This window comes from Didymosphaeria variabile (assembly GCF_027946475.1).
Source record: "Didymosphaeria variabile strain IMI 356815 chromosome Unknown scaffold_4, whole genome shotgun sequence".
NCBI classification, from domain to species: domain Eukaryota; kingdom Fungi; phylum Ascomycota; class Dothideomycetes; order Pleosporales; family Didymosphaeriaceae; genus Didymosphaeria; species Didymosphaeria variabile.
Window position 1 is genome coordinate 447,217 of NW_026611623.1, and position 18,070 is coordinate 465,286.

At 53.0% G+C, this 18,070-nt stretch overlaps 3 protein-coding genes and 1 non-coding gene across 4 annotated transcripts; 2 read left to right on the forward strand and 2 right to left on the reverse strand.

Moving 5' to 3' along the window:
• Positions 1–3,717: 3,717 nt before the first annotated feature.
• N0V89_005039 (uncharacterized protein) lies at positions 3,718–5,183 on the forward strand (the record flags this gene model as incomplete). The annotated part of the gene is made up of 2 exons (XM_056213819.1): positions 3,718–3,962; positions 4,013–5,183. The coding sequence occupies 2 exons, from the start codon at positions 3,718–3,720 to the stop codon at positions 5,181–5,183; spliced, it is 1,416 nt and encodes a 471-aa protein (XP_056071086.1).
• A 6,546-nt stretch (positions 5,184–11,729) lies between these two features.
• N0V89_005040 (uncharacterized protein) lies at positions 11,730–14,592 on the forward strand (the record flags this gene model as incomplete). The annotated part of the gene is made up of 4 exons (XM_056213820.1): positions 11,730–13,166; positions 13,217–13,955; positions 14,011–14,173; positions 14,223–14,592. The coding sequence occupies 4 exons, from the start codon at positions 11,730–11,732 to the stop codon at positions 14,590–14,592; spliced, it is 2,709 nt and encodes a 902-aa protein (XP_056071087.1).
• A 102-nt stretch (positions 14,593–14,694) lies between these two features.
• N0V89_005041 (uncharacterized protein) lies at positions 14,695–16,203 on the reverse strand (the record flags this gene model as incomplete). The annotated part of the gene is made up of 4 exons (XM_056213821.1): positions 14,695–15,282; positions 15,423–15,652; positions 15,711–16,007; positions 16,086–16,203. The coding sequence occupies 4 exons, from the start codon at positions 16,201–16,203 to the stop codon at positions 14,695–14,697; spliced, it is 1,233 nt and encodes a 410-aa protein (XP_056071088.1).
• Positions 16,204–17,833: 1,630 nt separating this feature from the next.
• Positions 17,834–17,905, reverse strand: N0V89_005042. Its single transcript has one exon. It is a non-coding gene; the product is annotated as a tRNA-Met (tRNA).
• Positions 17,906–18,070: the final 165 nt, after the last annotated feature.

An 18,070-nucleotide genomic window follows, 5' to 3' on the forward strand; every position in this document is an offset into this window, starting at 1 on the left:
TCCATTGTCGCCGGTGAGAGCTGCACAACGGAATTCGAAAAAGCGCCGTACCAACCACTTTGATCCAACGAGCTCTCGGAACAATCATATAGACCGAACTCTACCCAGTCATCGACACCTCCTACCAGGAAAGGAAGTGCTGGCGAACAATGTGGCTGGCTTAGGATCTGGTCCCGCAGAGCCGCACATTAGCTTCAGAGTGACTGCAGGATGGTCTGGACGCTCAACAACATACACATCGCATGCAGGATTCCTTAAAGGATCGTGACGGCTACGGCGGGAGCAGGAGGAAATGAGTTAGTCCGATACGAGCTACCACTTCAACGAACTGTGAATCATTCTAGGATCGGACATGGCCAGGGCAGGAAAAGCTACTGGAAAGCATGACACGTGTACGCCATGAATCACAAGAATCACAAGAATGCAAGGTTCCGACAGCGCTGAGGGTCAGAAAACCACATACACCAGCGCGTTGAGCACGGTAGAAAGAGCGCAACGTAATCACGGTTGAGTGTTGTGGTTTTGATTTCAGGCGAGTTAGCCGCCGGTTCAGATGCGCTCGGAAACCGAACAGCGACAGGAGCCGTTGCATAGCATACGAACGAGAAGCCGGAGACTAGAACACGGACCAACCGCTGCAATTACGTAGTTTCCAGGTTTTCAGTCTCGACAGCCCAGAAGCCCAATCAGATCATGGTCGGCCTTTGCTGGTAATGTTTTGTTGGTAGCCGCCGTACTCGGGCCGTTTGATGTTCGACTACACAAGCCACCTCCACCAACATCATGGCCTGCACCCGGTACCTTCCAGGTGGCTCGCTACTCTGACAACTTTCCTCTGAGGCCATCCGAAGGCGCATACGCCCTAGTAATTGCCTGGCTGGACCCCGCAATCGGTTGGAGACGCATCACGCACTGTCTAACCGCTCCTGCAACCCAGGCGAAAACATAGCGATATGTCTAACGACAAGCGGAGCCATGTGCACGACTGACAGGCAGAGCGTGCCCCATGGGATCTAATATCTGCAGAAGAACAGCAGGCGGACTGTGCAAAGATGCTACAAGTTTACGAATGCTTGCGAATGAGCTTTATGGAAGAAATTCGTCCTGGGTCTCATCATAGCGAACCCGAATGATTGAGCATTTAACAAGTGCCACACAGGGTCTGATAGCATCGCTGAAAAGCGTACGGCCTCCCGCGACTTGGAAAACAGCATACAAAGTGCTCTACCCCTCTTTCTATCTCATGGATTCCGTCGTTATCTTCTCTGGCGGTTTGCAGCAAGTATCTCCAGCGACCTAGGGGACTTTACCCCAATAATGAGCGCTGGAAGACACACCTTACCAACGGCACTTGTCTAGCGAATGGTTGGTCTACAAGCGACAGGGCGAAAAGCGCCAGGTTGTGCAAAAGTGATTGGCTGGCATAGGCCGTACATTTTACCAACTGGACTTGCGTGCACAATGCAGTCGTGTCTGCATTGGTCAGAAGTCCGGTCGTTATCCACAGTCGGATGTAGAGACAATGCACAAGGCAGAAGAATTAAAGTCGAACCGCCGCAGCCGATCAGGAGCGCCAACCCCAGCTTTGATGAACAGGATGTGGCTAGTGCAAGGCGGGAGAGCACCATGCTCCTGCACGGCAGCTCAGGGTCATCTTGCCGTGTCTGCAGGGTCAGAAAGGCCTCCGACTCCGATATCTTGGACATGGTGGTTCGTTGTTGGGCCATCCGTGTAACCACTGCTCGACTCGTATGCCGCAATCTGACGGGCACAGTGGATACGCAGTTTCGTAAGGTGATGCTGGCTCCATCATTTACGTAGACCCGAGAAGCGTACGTGAGAATGCGACGATTATGGGGACACTGGAGAGGCAGGATCCGGCCGTTATCGGACGAGTTGCTTTTGGGGCTCAGCCGAGTCAGCCAGTCGTGACGCTGCGGCACGGCCACATGTTTCAAAGGTCGACTGACGAGGGTTTGTGCAATATATGTTCGAGGATGCGGCGGTTCGTGCCGCTGCGAAGATGCTTGAAGACTTGTCGTGGAGGGTTGAGGTGTACAGTGATGTCTGCGGCCAGCACACGAAGCCAGGACGCTTTGTGGGGCGCACTGATAGTGCACTGGCCGACGTGTCGTTCATCGCACGTTCGTTGAAGATTCAAATGATTTTCAGCACGATCGCATCTTGAAGGTGGTGTCTGGACAGCGGATGCACAATGACGATGGACCCGTTAGCCAAGCTTTTCGCTGGATCCAAACCGCTCGTCTGTGCGCCACGATGCTGAGATCCACAGCGAGCCGCCGTCGCATATGGTTCGGGGCATGTTCCGCTGCGCACTTGCGGCTACATTGTGACAAGCCCATCTACTTGTGCGCCCTGGAGACGCTGTCCTGAAGCACGCCTTGCGCACACTTATCACCCTATTTCCAGTGTCTGCTGGGCAGTGAAGCGAAGCGCCGCCCGCAGTGCAGCCGAGAGCGCGCGCTCACGGCGGGGCGGAGCACCGAGCAGATACACCGTATTGGCGAAGCTGGGGCCGATGGCCTTGCTTGCACTGGGAACTGATCGTCGATTATAGCCATGTTAGGCCAGAGCGTGTCCAGAGGCGTACGCGCATTAGACAAGACTGCCTGTTGCGAGAAGAGGCACCCTGCGTTCGGAGCAAAGAATCCCCACTGACAGCCTGTTGGTCAGACGCCCGCTGATGATGTACAACCGTCTCGAAGATGAGACCAATAGGCTCTGCCATATGCCAGCTCACCGGCACCCTATCGAGCACGCCAGGCCAAGGTGCGAAGACGGCGTGGCTGCACTGTATCACGCAGGGCTGCTCAGCGAGGACCAGACGATCCTGATGGACGTCTCCCTCCCTTACATGTGGCAGCAGTGCCGTGGGCGCAGCAGAGTTCAAGTATCGTTGTCAAGGATGTCCTGCATCTTTGTGGTGGACACGCATAGTGTTCTTGTGAAGGAGGACTCGATTGAGCAGTCAGCGCTAACACGACAGCATCACCAGTTGTCGATATCGGAGGGCAGGCTGTGGAAAACATGACCGTCTGTGAGCTGACTAACTTGTGTACCTGTCAGTACTCCGACCGCAACAGCACGTACCGAGCATCTGGAATGAGCCTTCACCTCGCTCGTGAAACCCAGCCATCTCAGTCCGGCACCGCTCCAAGGCGTGTAGTCCGCTCCGCACGTGTAGTCAAGCACGAGTATCAACCGCATGGCGCGTCGTCAGTGCCGTGTTGCGACCGGACACCAGACGCTGCCGAGATGCATACCGGTAGCTTTTGACAACACCATCATCCTTCCACACCAAAACAGCCTGGGGCAGATAAGATCGCAACGCACAGGGCAACGGCGGCTCGAGCTCTGACGGAGTGTTCAACTCGAGATGCAGGCCACCAAGCACGCACGCTAGGCCGCATGGAGCATGCAGTGGGCCTGTAAGATCTCAGCCCCAGTCGAGCAGGCCAACAACGCCAGCCCTGCACCCACCCTGTCCTTGCAGCTCCCCAGCGTCAGCTTTGACGCCCACCGAAGAACATCCTGGTACATGCTGGATTCCTTCGAGATCGCTACCAACTCCAGCCTAGTGGCTTGGGGCTGCAGCTACCTGCAGCTCTGTCTAGCTCTCCCCGTATATAATACCTACGCTGCTCCGTTTAGCAATGACCATCATCCCCAAGTTCTCCCAGCGGACACACATACGCAATGTTCCAAGCTGCCCAACAGTCGTATACATCTCAGCCTTCATCTGCTCCTACCATTAACGCTATGGCCACTGTGCCTCCTCAAAGCACTATGCTTACCGGCCCCAACGGTGAGCAGAAACCTCGCAAGCTACGAGCTTCCTGCGATGCCTGCTCGCGTGCAAAGGTCAAGTGCGACAAAGTCAGACCAACCTGCCACAGGTGCGGCAACATGGGCATCTGCTGCAACTACTCGCCCTCGATGAGGTAGGCGACATTGCCTTCGTACTCTAGCTTCCTAACTCACAGAAACGTAGATTGGGCAAGCCACGGAAGAACAGGAACCCAGATGGCACGATTATGCGCGATGTATCGCCAGCTAGCTCGATGAACTTGAATCAGCGGCCAGACATGATCCCCCGCACTGCTGCTTCCTACACCACAGAGAGCTCTCCGGAACCCACAGACCCCTTCTTCTTCGGACCTGCCACTCCAGAGTACCATTTCCAGGATGCTTATATACCCACTGCCTTCGAAGGCGGCCAGTCACCTTTCTCCGAGAGCGGTTCTTTCCTCAATGGCTGGTCTAACGATGACCACCTGATGTTTACGACCCCATCAGACATGTTCACTAGCATGCCTCAACTTTCTACATCCCCTTACGCGGGCCATGTTCGATCATCGAGTATGCACAGCCAACCGGAGATGTTTGCGCCTATGGAGGGCATCAACTCGCCGTTAGCCAGCCCAACCTTCTTTGGAATGTCAGACCAGCAGACTCTGCCCATGTTCAGCCATGACAAGATGACGATGTCTCCTCCAGCCATGTCTCAGACTCCTCTTCCTACTCCACCTGCTTCCACCACCACCGCGAACCACGACTGCACACAGTTCGCCTTTCAGACGCTCAACAGCCTCTACTCACCGCCAGCTTCACTGCCATCCGCAGGCGACTTCAACGGCTCCTCGAATGGTCTGCCAACCCTTGAGACTGTCATCTCCACCAACAAGTCGGCCGTCGACAAGCTCTTTGTACTCCTGGGGTGCCCATGCTCTTCCAACCCGCATTTCTCCACGACCATCGCCTTCACCATCGTCAAGCTACTTTCATGGTACCAGGCAATCTCTGGTGCAAGCTCCGAGGGTGATTCTGCGATGAACACTCAGATGGAGATGTTCTCCCATTCTCCCATCTCGATGGGTGACTTTAGTCCCATGAGCGAGACGGATGATGCTTACCGGGCTCAGCTTGTCCTGACGGAGCTTCGCAAGGTCGAGAAGCTGATCGACAAGTTCTCTGAGCGCTACACCAAGAACACCAACCACGCCGAGACTGGAATCGACGGCGGCGTCTATAGCGCCTTGGAATCTCTGCTCCGGACCCGTGTGCGCGACACTTTCAAGGTCACCATGCGCAATGCACCCGATGACATCAAGCGACAGGTGGCTTTGCGGTCTCACCAGCGCTCACGTACGCACACTCTCTGATCTGGCCTTTTGACTGCGAATTAGCGACTGTACATTCTTATCGCTTTGCTTCTTGTTGATGATTTATCTTTCCAATACTCTGTCATGATTGCGCATTATAGACTTGGGCTTCACAGCTACTGGGGGTGCTTTTCCCTTTCACGTACGAGTATACGTTATGTTTGTTGTACTCTTGTCTCTCTGCAGCGCGGCGTCGGCATGCCCCGCCTACCTGCCTTTTGCCTCGCCTGGTTTGGTGGAAAATAGACTTCGCTTCTTGTGTACATATTTTTGGAAGGGAGAGGACAGGCAAGGGGCAGTGTAGCGTGCTGCGTCTGCGTCACACGCAGCACGCAATATACGCTTGCAGGGGCGGGACGTCGGCGAGGCCACGGCTTCGACCGCGAGGGACACTCAGGCCACACTAGGTGCGCTTGCCAAATGAATGAAATGAAATACGCTCACAATCACTTCGCTTCCAGTTGGATACTGGGATCAAATTTTCTTGAGTGTTTGGGGGCGGACCCAATCAGGCTCAATACCCGCCAGGTGGACTCAGTCTGACGGAAGCAAAGCAGGGCTGTCACCTTTCTTACCAGGCAGCCCGCATTGTCCATAGGTCACGTCGTCGACCGAGTGGAGCTTCGTACCACCACACGATGACACAACTACTCTGGAAGGACAGGCGATTTGCGCATCCGCAGCCCCCCGTGCATCATCACCATCATGAACTGCCACTCTCCAAACTACCAATGGCGGGGTTGCGGACTGCACCTCATCACTTCATTTAGCCAGACTCGAGGGTGACGCATGCTGAGCAGGCATACCACGCGCGTCGGCCCCCAAACACCAGGTCGAAACGCCCGCGATGTGAGGGCTAATCACCACGCATGTGCTATGCCTCCCAGTACCTTGGCTGAGGCAGAATCACCATGGATGACTGCTGGGCCAATCCGGATGTATGGCGCGCGGTCAACGAGAAGTGGGGATGTGATGGTCTGCGCAGTCACTCTGCCACCGTGTTTGGGACGAAATTCAAATCAGAGAGCGCCTTCACCGACAGCCGTCACGCCCCCTCCACGCAATCGCAACGCAGCGGGCGCATGTCCGGCAAAGACCAACTCTCCTGGCGATGTGATGCTACAGTGGGATGGCGGCTCTGGATAGCATGTGTACGGCGGCGGCAGGACGAGTGGTGGAAATTGGAGATTGGCGGCGCGGGCGTTGCAGGCGTGCGGCGCCGTTGAGCGGGAGCCTAAGCAAGGAACGGAAGGAGGGATTGCTGATCGGGAGAGGCCGCCAGGGTCTGGAGATGCCGCGTGGAGATGGGCGTGCTGCTAGGTCAGCCCTTTCGATAGTGTACCGGATGCGAGAGGGTTTTGGGTGTGGAGATGCCCCGGGGATTGTAAGTACGCATTTGTGGTATTATCTGATATTTCTGATGGATGCTATCGTGAAGATGCGGCTTGGGTCGGAGAGAGAGATGGTTCTGGTCTTGGAGACGGAGAGACATGGTGGATGACGGCACTTGGGAGGGTGGTGCCGTGCCACAATGTGTGCAGCGGAAGGCTCGACCCGCTGCAGTGAGCCTCCTGTGAGTACACGGCGCTTTCGCACGACAACATGGCAGTGCACGTTCGTTTGATCCCTGGTCTACGTGAATTGATCTATGTCTACAAGGGTCGTCGTAATAAACCCAAGACGAACTCTTTCCCATCGCAACCGCCCCTTGGCCAGACTACTGCCCTCTGCGGGTTCTGTGGGCCTTGAATCAGGTCCGCATGCACGCCGGGTATAACCAGAAGGAGGATTACGTTCGCTGGCGGTGGGTCCGGAATGGGTAATCGGGCTGTGCGCCTCGGCCGATCATAGTCGGAGGGATGTGCTGTGTAGGGACACGAACGGGCGCGATTGGGCGGGGCCTAACGGTCCACTGATGACGGCAGCCATCGTGAGCGCTTAACACTGGCTGCTTCTGCAGCGCGTGTGGCATGTGGTGATGGAGGACATGGTGGACTAATCTTTGCCTCCGACAAGCTCTGCCACGCAACGCCGCCCCAGATGTGCATTATCTTACGTTGATAACTACTTATTTCTGGCAGATTGACAGTTTGTCCTCCTACGTCCGTTGGGGCGTACAGCGCAGAGGCAGAGTGATTGTCGGTCGCCGCAGTCACCGAGTCCGCCTCAAAGTGGGTACGTTTCTTTGAGGTGTTTTGGACACGACTTCACATGCTTACTGCGTCCAGCGTCTCCCGAGTGAGACGAAGGACCAACGCAGCCCTATGCGCGCAGAACATGGCCATGCCCATACGGTGTCGCCTGCAGGACGCCGTTCAGAATAGCGCTAATGACTTGTTCGTTGAAAGCGAGTCGACCATGTCCATGAGGACTTCAGTGTTCGTTCAATTTTGTGGATCCGGACGCGTTGATGGGGCCCGCAGTGGAATCAAGGAACGAAGTGCGATCCGGACGGCATACCGGCTGAACACCCGTTAGCCCACCGATCTGAGCACCTTTACACATCATGGAAACGGTTTTGTACTCGACGATACAACACACTGTGCTGAGATGGGAAGCCTCACGAGAATGGTGCCTCACTGGACATTCGGCCTCAGGCTCTTACCCAAATCGCTTCGGGTAAGCGAGCCGCGCCTCTGAACGGCCTCAGGGACTTCGCAGGACCCTAAGGATCATCAAATGCGGGGAGGAAGGCAAGAGACCGACCATCTGAACACGTGTGTGGCCTCTGCCTGTTGATTACATGTTCCTCCAGACGACCAACAGTGCACAGCAACAGAGCAACTCCAACACTCGCCCACGATAGTACAGCTCGGCGGCGGCGCTCCGGACTGTCACGCTTGTATCTAACGCGACTGGAGCATGCATGCCGAGACAACGCAATGGGAGCTTGCATGCCGAGAGAACGCAACTGGATGCTGAGAAGCCTGTAGACTCGACGATCCGGGCTCCGGTGCCCTAGCCCTAGCCCTAGCACTAGAGCCAACAAGCTCACCGTTCGCACAGAAACACCAGATCCTATCGCGAACGACTACCTGTTGGAGGCTTGCGATAGTCGCCACTGCATGCTTGCTAGATGTATAGGCGGAGCGACCGGCTGGAGAAGATCGGACCACCGTCGCTCTTAGCTGTCGCCTGTCGCCTACCGTCCGCCCTACGCCAGCCGAGTGACTGCGCGTGTGTGGCAGCACACCATTGCGATTCGCTGGATTTTACATTACTAACTGCTTTCTGATCGTGTTCTGCAAACCTGATGGCTGCCTGTCAACATTCTGATCTCGTTAGCTCTACACGTACGCAATGCTGAATGCGAGTTCGCGACGCCATAGCCGCGTTGATCTAGAACTCGCAAGATGCAGCATGCGAACAAGTCCAACACGGAAGATGGCCAAAAGCGGGATCCCATCATGCGACACTGAGGATAGTGACTTCGCATGTAGGAGGTACCGGGACCTTGTATCTCGGACATGGCTTAGTGGTAGTCATGATAACCGTATGCGCTTACAGAGGGCTATATCAGCCGGAGAGGACGCGAGCTGACGTAGACATTGGCTTGCAGCGCTTTCCTCCATATGCCCAAGGGTGCATCGCATTTCCATTCTGCTGGTAACTTTGAAAGCGATACCTCGCTTGGACAAAGTCACGAGCGACATCACAAGAACAAATCACGCTATGGCTTTCCCCAGCACCGATAGTCCTTGTTCTCTAGCTCTTACTCTGTCTCCATGTTCGGCGCCCTATCTTGTGCTGTGCCTCCCGACTGCCTCGTTCCCACAGCTTGGAATACGCATGCGAAGCTCCACCATGGGCAAGGCTCATATAATGCACCAATGACGTTCCAACCCCACAATGCGGCGCATCCCCGTCACAGATTCCCTCGTCCTTTGAGCACTTAGCATCGGTGCTACGTATGTACATGCTGCCTGCGCGCGCCTAGGATCGTGCAATCCCGTGTTAGCCTGCTGCAGTCAGCAGGCGGATTCCGACCCACTCTGTGTAAGCTTCCTAGAAGCTTTCTAGAAGGTTGCTAGAAGGTTGGCACATGACGCTCGGGCTTCACCTCGTATTGCGGTTGGGTTCACGGATCGGCGATCGGAGACCTGGTTCTGGGTTTGGCGCGTGGCTGGCCGATGACGGAGTGTAGCGACTTTGGCCTTGCGAAGGGATGGGAAGGGTCAAGCTGTGTGCCTCATTGTTGTTCGCTTCAAGCGGCAAGACATACTTCGAGGTAAGATTTTGCGAGACACGGAACGAGGTACTTCACCGGAAATTTGGGTTGAAAATCTTACAGGGTGCTTGTGGATGAACGTCATTCTCTCACGGACGAAATGTCGACTTCGCAGTGCTTTCGATCCATCGATGCGCAGCACTGCACTTTGATGTACCTTTATCACACGAGACATTCATCACACGATCAGTATGCTTGCAAGTGGCGTGGCAGCTACCCACGTATCTTCCTAAAGCCAGCGAACAAGGACACGATATTGCTGGACAACGTAGAACCACGACCAAGCCTGATAACACGAGAAGTTGGAACGAGTTCCATCTTAATTTTCACACGCCTATTATACACCTAGTACGCTTCACTTGTTCATTGATACAACACCGTTCCCCTAATCTCGAAACACCGCGCCTCAATCTTGCATAATCTCGCTCCGCAAAGTTGATTCTCGCCCCATCATTTGCTTGCGTTAAACGCATACCTCGAGGCCATGCGGCACATACGGCGCACTTTTGGAAGAACGAAACATATGTTTGTGAATGTATTGCATTAGCTCCCATGTATAAGGCCGCTATTACAGCGCGTGTACAAGAAAACCTCTTGCACAGCGCATGAGAACGTGGGATGCGCTGTGCCACGAACCTGGGGCGAGGCTCCCTCACGAGTCTTGCTTCCCTTTGAAAGCATTCTATGAAATACTATTACTACCGTCCCTGCCAAAATTGCATGACCCTATCTTCAGTTCCAGATCGCCCAAGAAAACCCCCAACTTCATCACAGCAGCACTGTAATGTCTTTCAAATACCAGCCTGGCATGTCCTTCTACGATTCTCTACCATCTTCACTCAGAGCACTGCTCCCCATTGAAACGATTAATCTCTGCCGGCAAGAAGATCCAGTGACCGAAGCGCAAGAGCTATCGTGCATGGACTGGTAAGACGGAGGTTCATCTCGTTTGTTTCACTGGACTGACTAAGGTTATGTCCATAGGTACTTTGACATTCTAGGCTGCTACGCGTGGGAGCATCATCGAGGGTTGGATAGTGTATGAGCTTGAGTTTGGGAATCTGAGTAGGAGGAGATAAAGGTGGGAAGAGTCGGTTCACGTAGATAAGTCTTTGTTAGCCTTGTGCTTGTGGAGGACGCAGTATATCCGGGTGTTGAGTTACTGCATACGATAAATCATTGGAATGAATATGAGGCGAGGGAGCGTGGCGAGTGGGTTATTTATACTGGGAGGTAACTATGTGGTATAGCAATAGAGTCTTTGCATCGGTACATCAAGCGTAATAGAACATCCAGATCAGAGTCTGTTCAGCCCACACAATGGAGTAAAATGGTATAGACTACGATGAATGAGTGTAATATTGAAGGTGACTTTTGCTCCCCATGCGTCCTGGGTGGACATACTTCAGCAGGTGCTGCTTGCCCATGCAAGTGTAATGATTGACGATACCTACGGAATGGAAGATAGCGATTTCGCATGTAGATGATTGATGACTCGGATGACTTCTCGAAGTTAGACAAGTATACTCACGCCGGAAGCCGTCGTTATTTAATACAAACTTATCCACAGAGGTTGAAGGGGAAAGTCGAACTCTCTCTCAAAATTCAAAGGTCAGCTAGTCACCAAGAGAGGTTAGTAAATGCCACATGGAATTTACATACCAGGGTAGCTCACTGTACAAAGAGCGTCTAAATTTCGATGTGATACTGTATCGTGGGTGTTCACGCGCAGGATGTGCTACCGCCAGGAGTCCAACTTATTCCTTCGGCCATTGTGATACGTCTAGTTGATGACTGGAAACTCTTCAGACCAATATTCTCCGTCGCAAAGCCTTATATTCTCTCTATGGAGTTGAACGAGAAAATGTTCATACTCTTGTCGACTGTAGTTGCTTATTACGAGGGGAGCCAGGGACTGTGCATAAGTGAATGTCTGGACACCTATTGAGATTCGTGGAAGATGTTGTAACCCTACCTTAATCGATACGCGGAAGGCTCGAAACAACCTTGGTCGTTGCTGATCGTATGCTCGGCTAGTACAATGTAAACAGCAGGTGCGGGGTTTCGCGCTAGATCTCCCCACATTATCACATCCTCTTTTAGTGTGCGAGACCTCGTGGACTTCTAGTTGTCTCTCAAGATAGTAGGAGAAGGATTTGTCCCTGGAGTCGGACCCAATAAACCCGAGCGCACTGCATATGCTGCAATACCACCGGTAATATTAAGCGTTACGGTGCTGAGCTGGGCTTGGAAGTGTACGACCGTTCATGATAAGGTAAGGTACCCGCTCGTAAAACTAAGCTACTTTATGCCGCACCATGCATCTACTACGTGTATTGCAAGCTCTGACGGTGCCAGCCATAGTTCTGGGCCTGAATGTCCAACCCGGTTCCCTCAGGGTGGATGGCACAATCAAACCGCTCGCCGTCGACTCTACCAACCCTAGGTTATCCTGGCGCCTAGTCTCGCAAAGCCGTGGTGACTCGCAGATTGCTCTCCAGGTCCAGGCTGCAGGTGCTGATGGATTATGGACGTTGCCCAATCTCTGGGATTCGGGACGTATCTCATCGTCTGACCCCTTCGCAAGGTACAATGGCCGCGGCCTTAAGTCCCGATCCGCCATCTTTTGGAGGGTCAGGGTTTGGGATGCAAACAACAAACCCTCGCAATGGAGCCAGGTGTCGACGTTCGAAGTGGGGCTGCTTCGACCTTCGGACTGGGAAGCATCCTGGATCACGAATCCCGATTTCGCTACTGGCAAGAATTCGCTTCCAATGTTTGCGAAAGAATTCAATGTGGGTTGTGTTGTCCCTAAGGCGAGGCTTTACCTGCTAGGTCTCGGTGTTCATGCCCCTGAGATTAATGGGCAGGCTGTTGACGACAGGGTCCTTGCGCCGGGCTACTCAACGTTTAATAAGACATTGTGGTACTCGACTTACGATGTGACACATCTTCTGAAGCCTGGCAACAACGTTATTGGCGTGCAGCTTGGCAAGGGCATCTACGACTCCGACAAACCTCTTGGCGGGAAGCGGTACACGAAGTTCACGATTCCTTCGCAGCCTTTGAAGCTGATTGCACAGTTGGAGTATACGTGCCTTCTCGGTAGCTCACACACCGTAACTTCAGACGATACATGGACTTCCTCAACCAATGGTCCTTACCTTGAAGCCCACTGGTACGGAGGTGAAGAGTACAACGCATTGAAAGAGATCAAAGACTGGTCTAAGCCAGGCAAGAGCCGTCAGAACTGGACGACTGCGCAGGTCACTACCGGTCCTGGAGGAGCTCTAACAAGCCCTCGAGCACCTCAGATCAAGAGGTTCGAAACAATCACAGCCGTGTCCGTCAAACCAGGACCCGACTATCTTTTGTTTGATTTCGGCGTCAATAACGCTGGCACCTTCAACTTCAAGATCAACGGAACTGGTCTCGCAGGACGACGCGTAACCTTCTGGCCAGCCGAGCGCCTCAAGAGCAATGGCTATATCGACCAGTCAACAATGGGCACCAATATCTTCCATGCGTACACGATCAAAAACTCAGAGAGTGAGATCTACTCACCCAAGTTTGTCTACCACGGTATGCAATTTCTTGGGATTAACTTAACCCTCGGCTCCGATGTAACATGGGCTCCCAAGGCTAGCGATATGAGCATGACGGTTATTCGCGCTTCCAACGAACAAGTACTGGAGGTTTCCAGTAGTAATGACCTGTTCAATGGGATACACAATAATATCGATCGATCTATTAAGGTATGTGTCCGCAGCTAGACGCAGTGTTCCTATCTCACCAGACGTGACAGAGCAACATGCATTCTGTTCTGACAGACTGTCCGCACCGCGAGAAGCTGGGCTGGCTGGAACAAGATCATCTGGTCTTCGATCCCGTCGCCATGGGCTATGACATCGAAGCATATGGCATCGACTTTATGCGAACCATCGCCGACGCACAGGCGCCAGATATTCCTGGACTGATTCCAACGACAGCACCCGAATACGTCGTCTTCAGCGGCCAGTTACTGATGTACCGTGACGACCCAAACTGGGGTGTAGCAGCGATCAGGTTTCCTCTCTTCCACTACGAATACTATGGCGACATTACGATCCTGACAATGAGGTACAACGTCATGACACAGTACATGGACTACCTCCAACGGAAAGCTGGCGGAAACCCTTACATGCCTGATAGCAGTCTAGGAGACTGGCTAACGCTGAACAACATGACTCCGAAAGGGGCAACCGCAACCTTCGCATATTACCAGGCCGCTGCAGGCATGACTGCGGTAGAGAAATATCTAAAGCACACAGCGAAAGCAGCAGAATATCAAGCATTAGCCGAAAGTATACGTGAAGGCTACCATTCAAGATACTTCAATGAGACAGGCTCTCCACACTATTGTGCCAACACCCAAGCCTGTAACGCCATGGCACTTGATATCGGAGCTGTGCCCGCGGAACATAAGGAAGCCGTGCTCTCAGCCTTGATAGACTCGCTAGAAGCGCAAGGCTGGCACTGGGATGTCGGCGAGATTGGCCTGCCGTGTACGTATCGCTTACCACCTCAAACTCTATGTGAAGCAACAGCTCACTAATACAGCACTCATTCGCGTTCTTAAAGGCGCGGATCGAAACGACATCCTCTACAAACTCTTCTCCCAGACAACAGTACCAAGCTACGGCTCACAGGTCGTGCATGGGTCTACCAGTCTCTGGGAGCACTGGGACGCACCAACTACGGGGGGTAGTTACAATCACTTCATGTAAGTTGCTATACCCACAAGGCGCATGCTTTCTGCTCATAATTGCTAGGTTCGGTTACGGTGACATATGGATAGAGCAACTGAGCGGCCTTTCCCAGAGTAGCGGCTCAGTGGCTTGGAAGCAGATCGACTACAAGCCTGTGATAGTAGGCGACTTGACCCAGGCAAGGACAAGCTACAGGACGCCACGTGGGCGGGCATTGGCGGAGTGGAGCAGAGCCGGAAGTGGCTTGGAGTACAATGTCGAGGTGCCTGTTGGTTCGATCGGCACGGTGACACTGAATAGTACAAATGTGACACTGGACGGTGGGAAGATCAAAGCCGGAATAAATGGTGTCGAGTCCACAGAAGAGAACGGAGGACAGACGGTGATTAAGGTTGGCTCAGGGACATACAAGTTTCATGCAGAGCTGCCGTAGTCACCAGCAAGTCACCAGCATAACAGGTATAGGCAATTTATTCTGAAACGACAGAATCCTTTTCCTTACGGACCCATCATCCCACCTATCAGTCCTGTGTCTCTATTTCGCCCCACCAATAACCCATATCTCATTCGTGGCATCGCTGCTGAGGAACAACTTCCCGCTCGGACTCCAAGCCAATCCTACCGGCCTGAAGCATCCACTTGGGCAGGCGGCGTTGTTCGCATTGTACATGATGTTCTGCGCTGCAGACGTGTTCGTTACGCTGGCGACGGGCTGACCTGTCTGCGAATTCCATGCTACCCTGCTCACCCTGTAGCCATCTGGCGGGGTTTTGTCCCAGCTTCCGTGGAATGTAACATATGCGGCGCTTCCACCGCTATTGAACTTAAGATCCAGCGGAGCGGTATGCGCAGGGAAGCAAAGCTTGGGAGCGACGCGTGTGCAAGTGGAGCTGGAGGCGCCGTTGGTCACTGTGTCGCCAACTTTCAACTGGGTGTTGAACGGGGACGGGAGAACGGAAGGGTCGTATATGGAGTGGCAGGTAGGGTAGCCGTAGGACTTTCCACGTTCAGGGGATGAGGTGTCGTTGATTCTTCCGTGGTAGTTCAGCTCCTCGCATGGGTTCGTGTTGTGGACATCTTTGCCGTTGACGGTCATGTCATCCATGCCATTGTTTACTGAGAACTACTGTGCGTCAGCTCTGCTAGATCTATGACTTTGTTGCTTCAGAGGTGGGGGAAAAGGATGAGCATCATGGAACCGAAGCTGGGTAAGAAGTATCTGGACTGCGGACTCAGCACAGAGTTATTGAGTTGTAAACTTACAATTCCACCATGAATGTCCTCAGCAATACCAGCATTGTTTCTGATTCCATAACCTAGAAGTTCACCCGTTGTGTACGCCTTCGACCCAGCCTCGAGATCGGCAAGCTTGAATATCCGGATCTGGCTCCTGCCACTCGAAGCTTGAGCAGCACCTGTGTCAAGATTCCCATTCGAGCCGACCTGCACGAGGAGGACATTTGGCTGGGTTTTAGGCACCAAAAGAGTCCTACCTGTCTCCGCTGTTAGCTCTTTCTTACAGCATGAAATCTGTTTAGACACTGCACTTACTCACATGCCCACTGGTACTCATCCCTGTGACAACCGTCTTCTTGTTGCCCACAGTTCCCGTCGTACCGTCATAGTCCCAACTGTATACCGTGGTCTTTGATGACGCAAATAGTTTCTTCCCGTCAGGCGTCAGCGCGATACCGTGGTTGAGCGAGCTGTCCGCGACAAGCTGCTTCTGGGACCTGACGCAAATATTCGTGCCGCCGTTATCAGTCAGTTGAATGTAACGGAGGCCGTAGGAAGACTGTTCGGCGGTGAGAAGGTTGCCTTGGATATCGAAGATGATACCACGAGGGCCTTTTCGAAGCCAAGGTTAGCACTGATACTATATTATAGAGTCGCGCTTGCCTTTGAGGCCATTCGCAACTACACGACCTTCATAGCCAGAGGCAAACGTAGCGGCATTGACGGGATTGATAGTAGCACATGTCTGACCAAGTGCAGAAGGGATCAGAGGCAGCAAGGCCACGACAACAGGATGGATGGCGACCATGCTGAATTCCTTGCGTACGTCCTCAAGATGAGGAAGCGTGCAGATAGCCTAGTTTGGGAATCCAGGTTCCCGTTTCCTTATATCCCAATTATGTCCGCCATGGATCACACACATGCCACGGGCTTTCAACCAGTCCAAGCCCCAGGTTGTACATGGCATCATATTTACCCCTGTGCTACCAATCAGGTAATGGTGGGTTCATTAAATATCCCTATTCGGACCTTCTGTGCACCAATGCTTGGTCATTTTAAACTGCGTCCAAGGGCTTTGTAGGAGCGACTGACCTCCCATGGTGGCAGGTAGCAACTTCGCGCACGGTTTCGCCAAGTACGGACAAGGTTGACCGCTGTGATAAGTAGAAGGATGCGGAGCGGATTGGTGCGAGCTGTATAAGCCAAGATCGCGCTTCGATACAACTGTCGATCGGCATTAATGAAACATGATTGTTTTTGGCGGGGTTACCAGGATAGCAAAGTGCCTAGAAACCTGGGGATAGTGCGCTCGTTGACAGTTCAGCGGCACAAAACTAGGTGCGCTTAACGACTACCGAAGCATGTTGCGGATCGGTCGATATGTCCGATGTTTGTGTATCGCGAAAGGAAGGTGAGAGTTGCGGAATGCCATCCATGTATGGAGATCAATAGGAGACAAAGCTATGACCAGGTAGGTAAGCAACGGCAAGGGGCAGAATGATCTCATATGTTTCGAACAAGGAGGAATATCAAAGGAACGTGGATTATTCACCAAAGCGCGCTTGGGTCAGACATGAAGCTGGCGGAGGTAAGAGGTCGAAGCCATGGAGAGATGTGGGTTTACGTACCATACTTGCCGGACGAGGTCTACTTATGTAGGTACTATATCTATTCTACGCGAGTACGACAACACAACTGTCCGCTGCAGTTCGTTTCTGTGGACATGGAATAGTGCATCGGATTCGACTTCTGGAGACGCAAAGCGCGGAGCAGTTCAATTCAGACTCTTCAATCGTTGCTTTGATCAAAACAGACCTCCAGCAAAGTCTCGTTCTTATTCACGGCGCACATGCATTGGCCACTGTGTGTACGCCCCCTTATTTTACGATGACTGTAGGTGGATACGGCTCACGCTTGGAACGATGATTACGCCGCTCTTCCAAGGATGACCAGTGAAATGACCCCGGCAACGGTTGACAGCGGGCATTCCGTCTCGGGTCGATCGGGCCCACCTGGCGCCGTAGTAGGAATGTATTTCAAGCGGTGAAGTATCCGCGGGCTTTAGATGAAGGGACGACCGAGCACGTGCGGGGTAGCGAACCATCCATCCCAACAGATCAGTTGCTTGAATTCAAAAAACCATTACCCCAAATCGAGACTGATATCCCTTCTCGAACCTTCGCGATTAAACAACGACTGCTTTGTAAGTGCACGGTTATGCTGGATGGTAACAAACGATGCGTGACTATGCCGCACACTCAGGTGTAACCCAAGCGAGTGCACAGCTATGTGTCAGTACGTCCCTTCACTCTCCAAACCAGCAACACTTGTAGGGAGAAAATAAAAGTGGAAAAAGCAGTTCCAAAAGCAAAGCGTTTTTTCCTTTACCAGGATCGAACCCACGCCCAAAACTCAAAAGCGCAAAAAAGAAGTTCTCATAGCTGAGCTACGTTTCGATCGTAGGTCCTCCGGGTTATGAGCCCGGCGCGCTTCCGCTGCGCCACTCAGCTTTCCTTGAGTAGATGAAAAGTTTTGCACGCAAGTAAATATATATACCCGGTGATGTGCGCAAAACTAAAGATATTCGAAATAAAGCAATCAAAACTTGGTCACGGTGGGGTAGTGGGTGGTACTAACGAGCGGGTTGAAAGAGATTTCAACGTTGTGAGTCATGG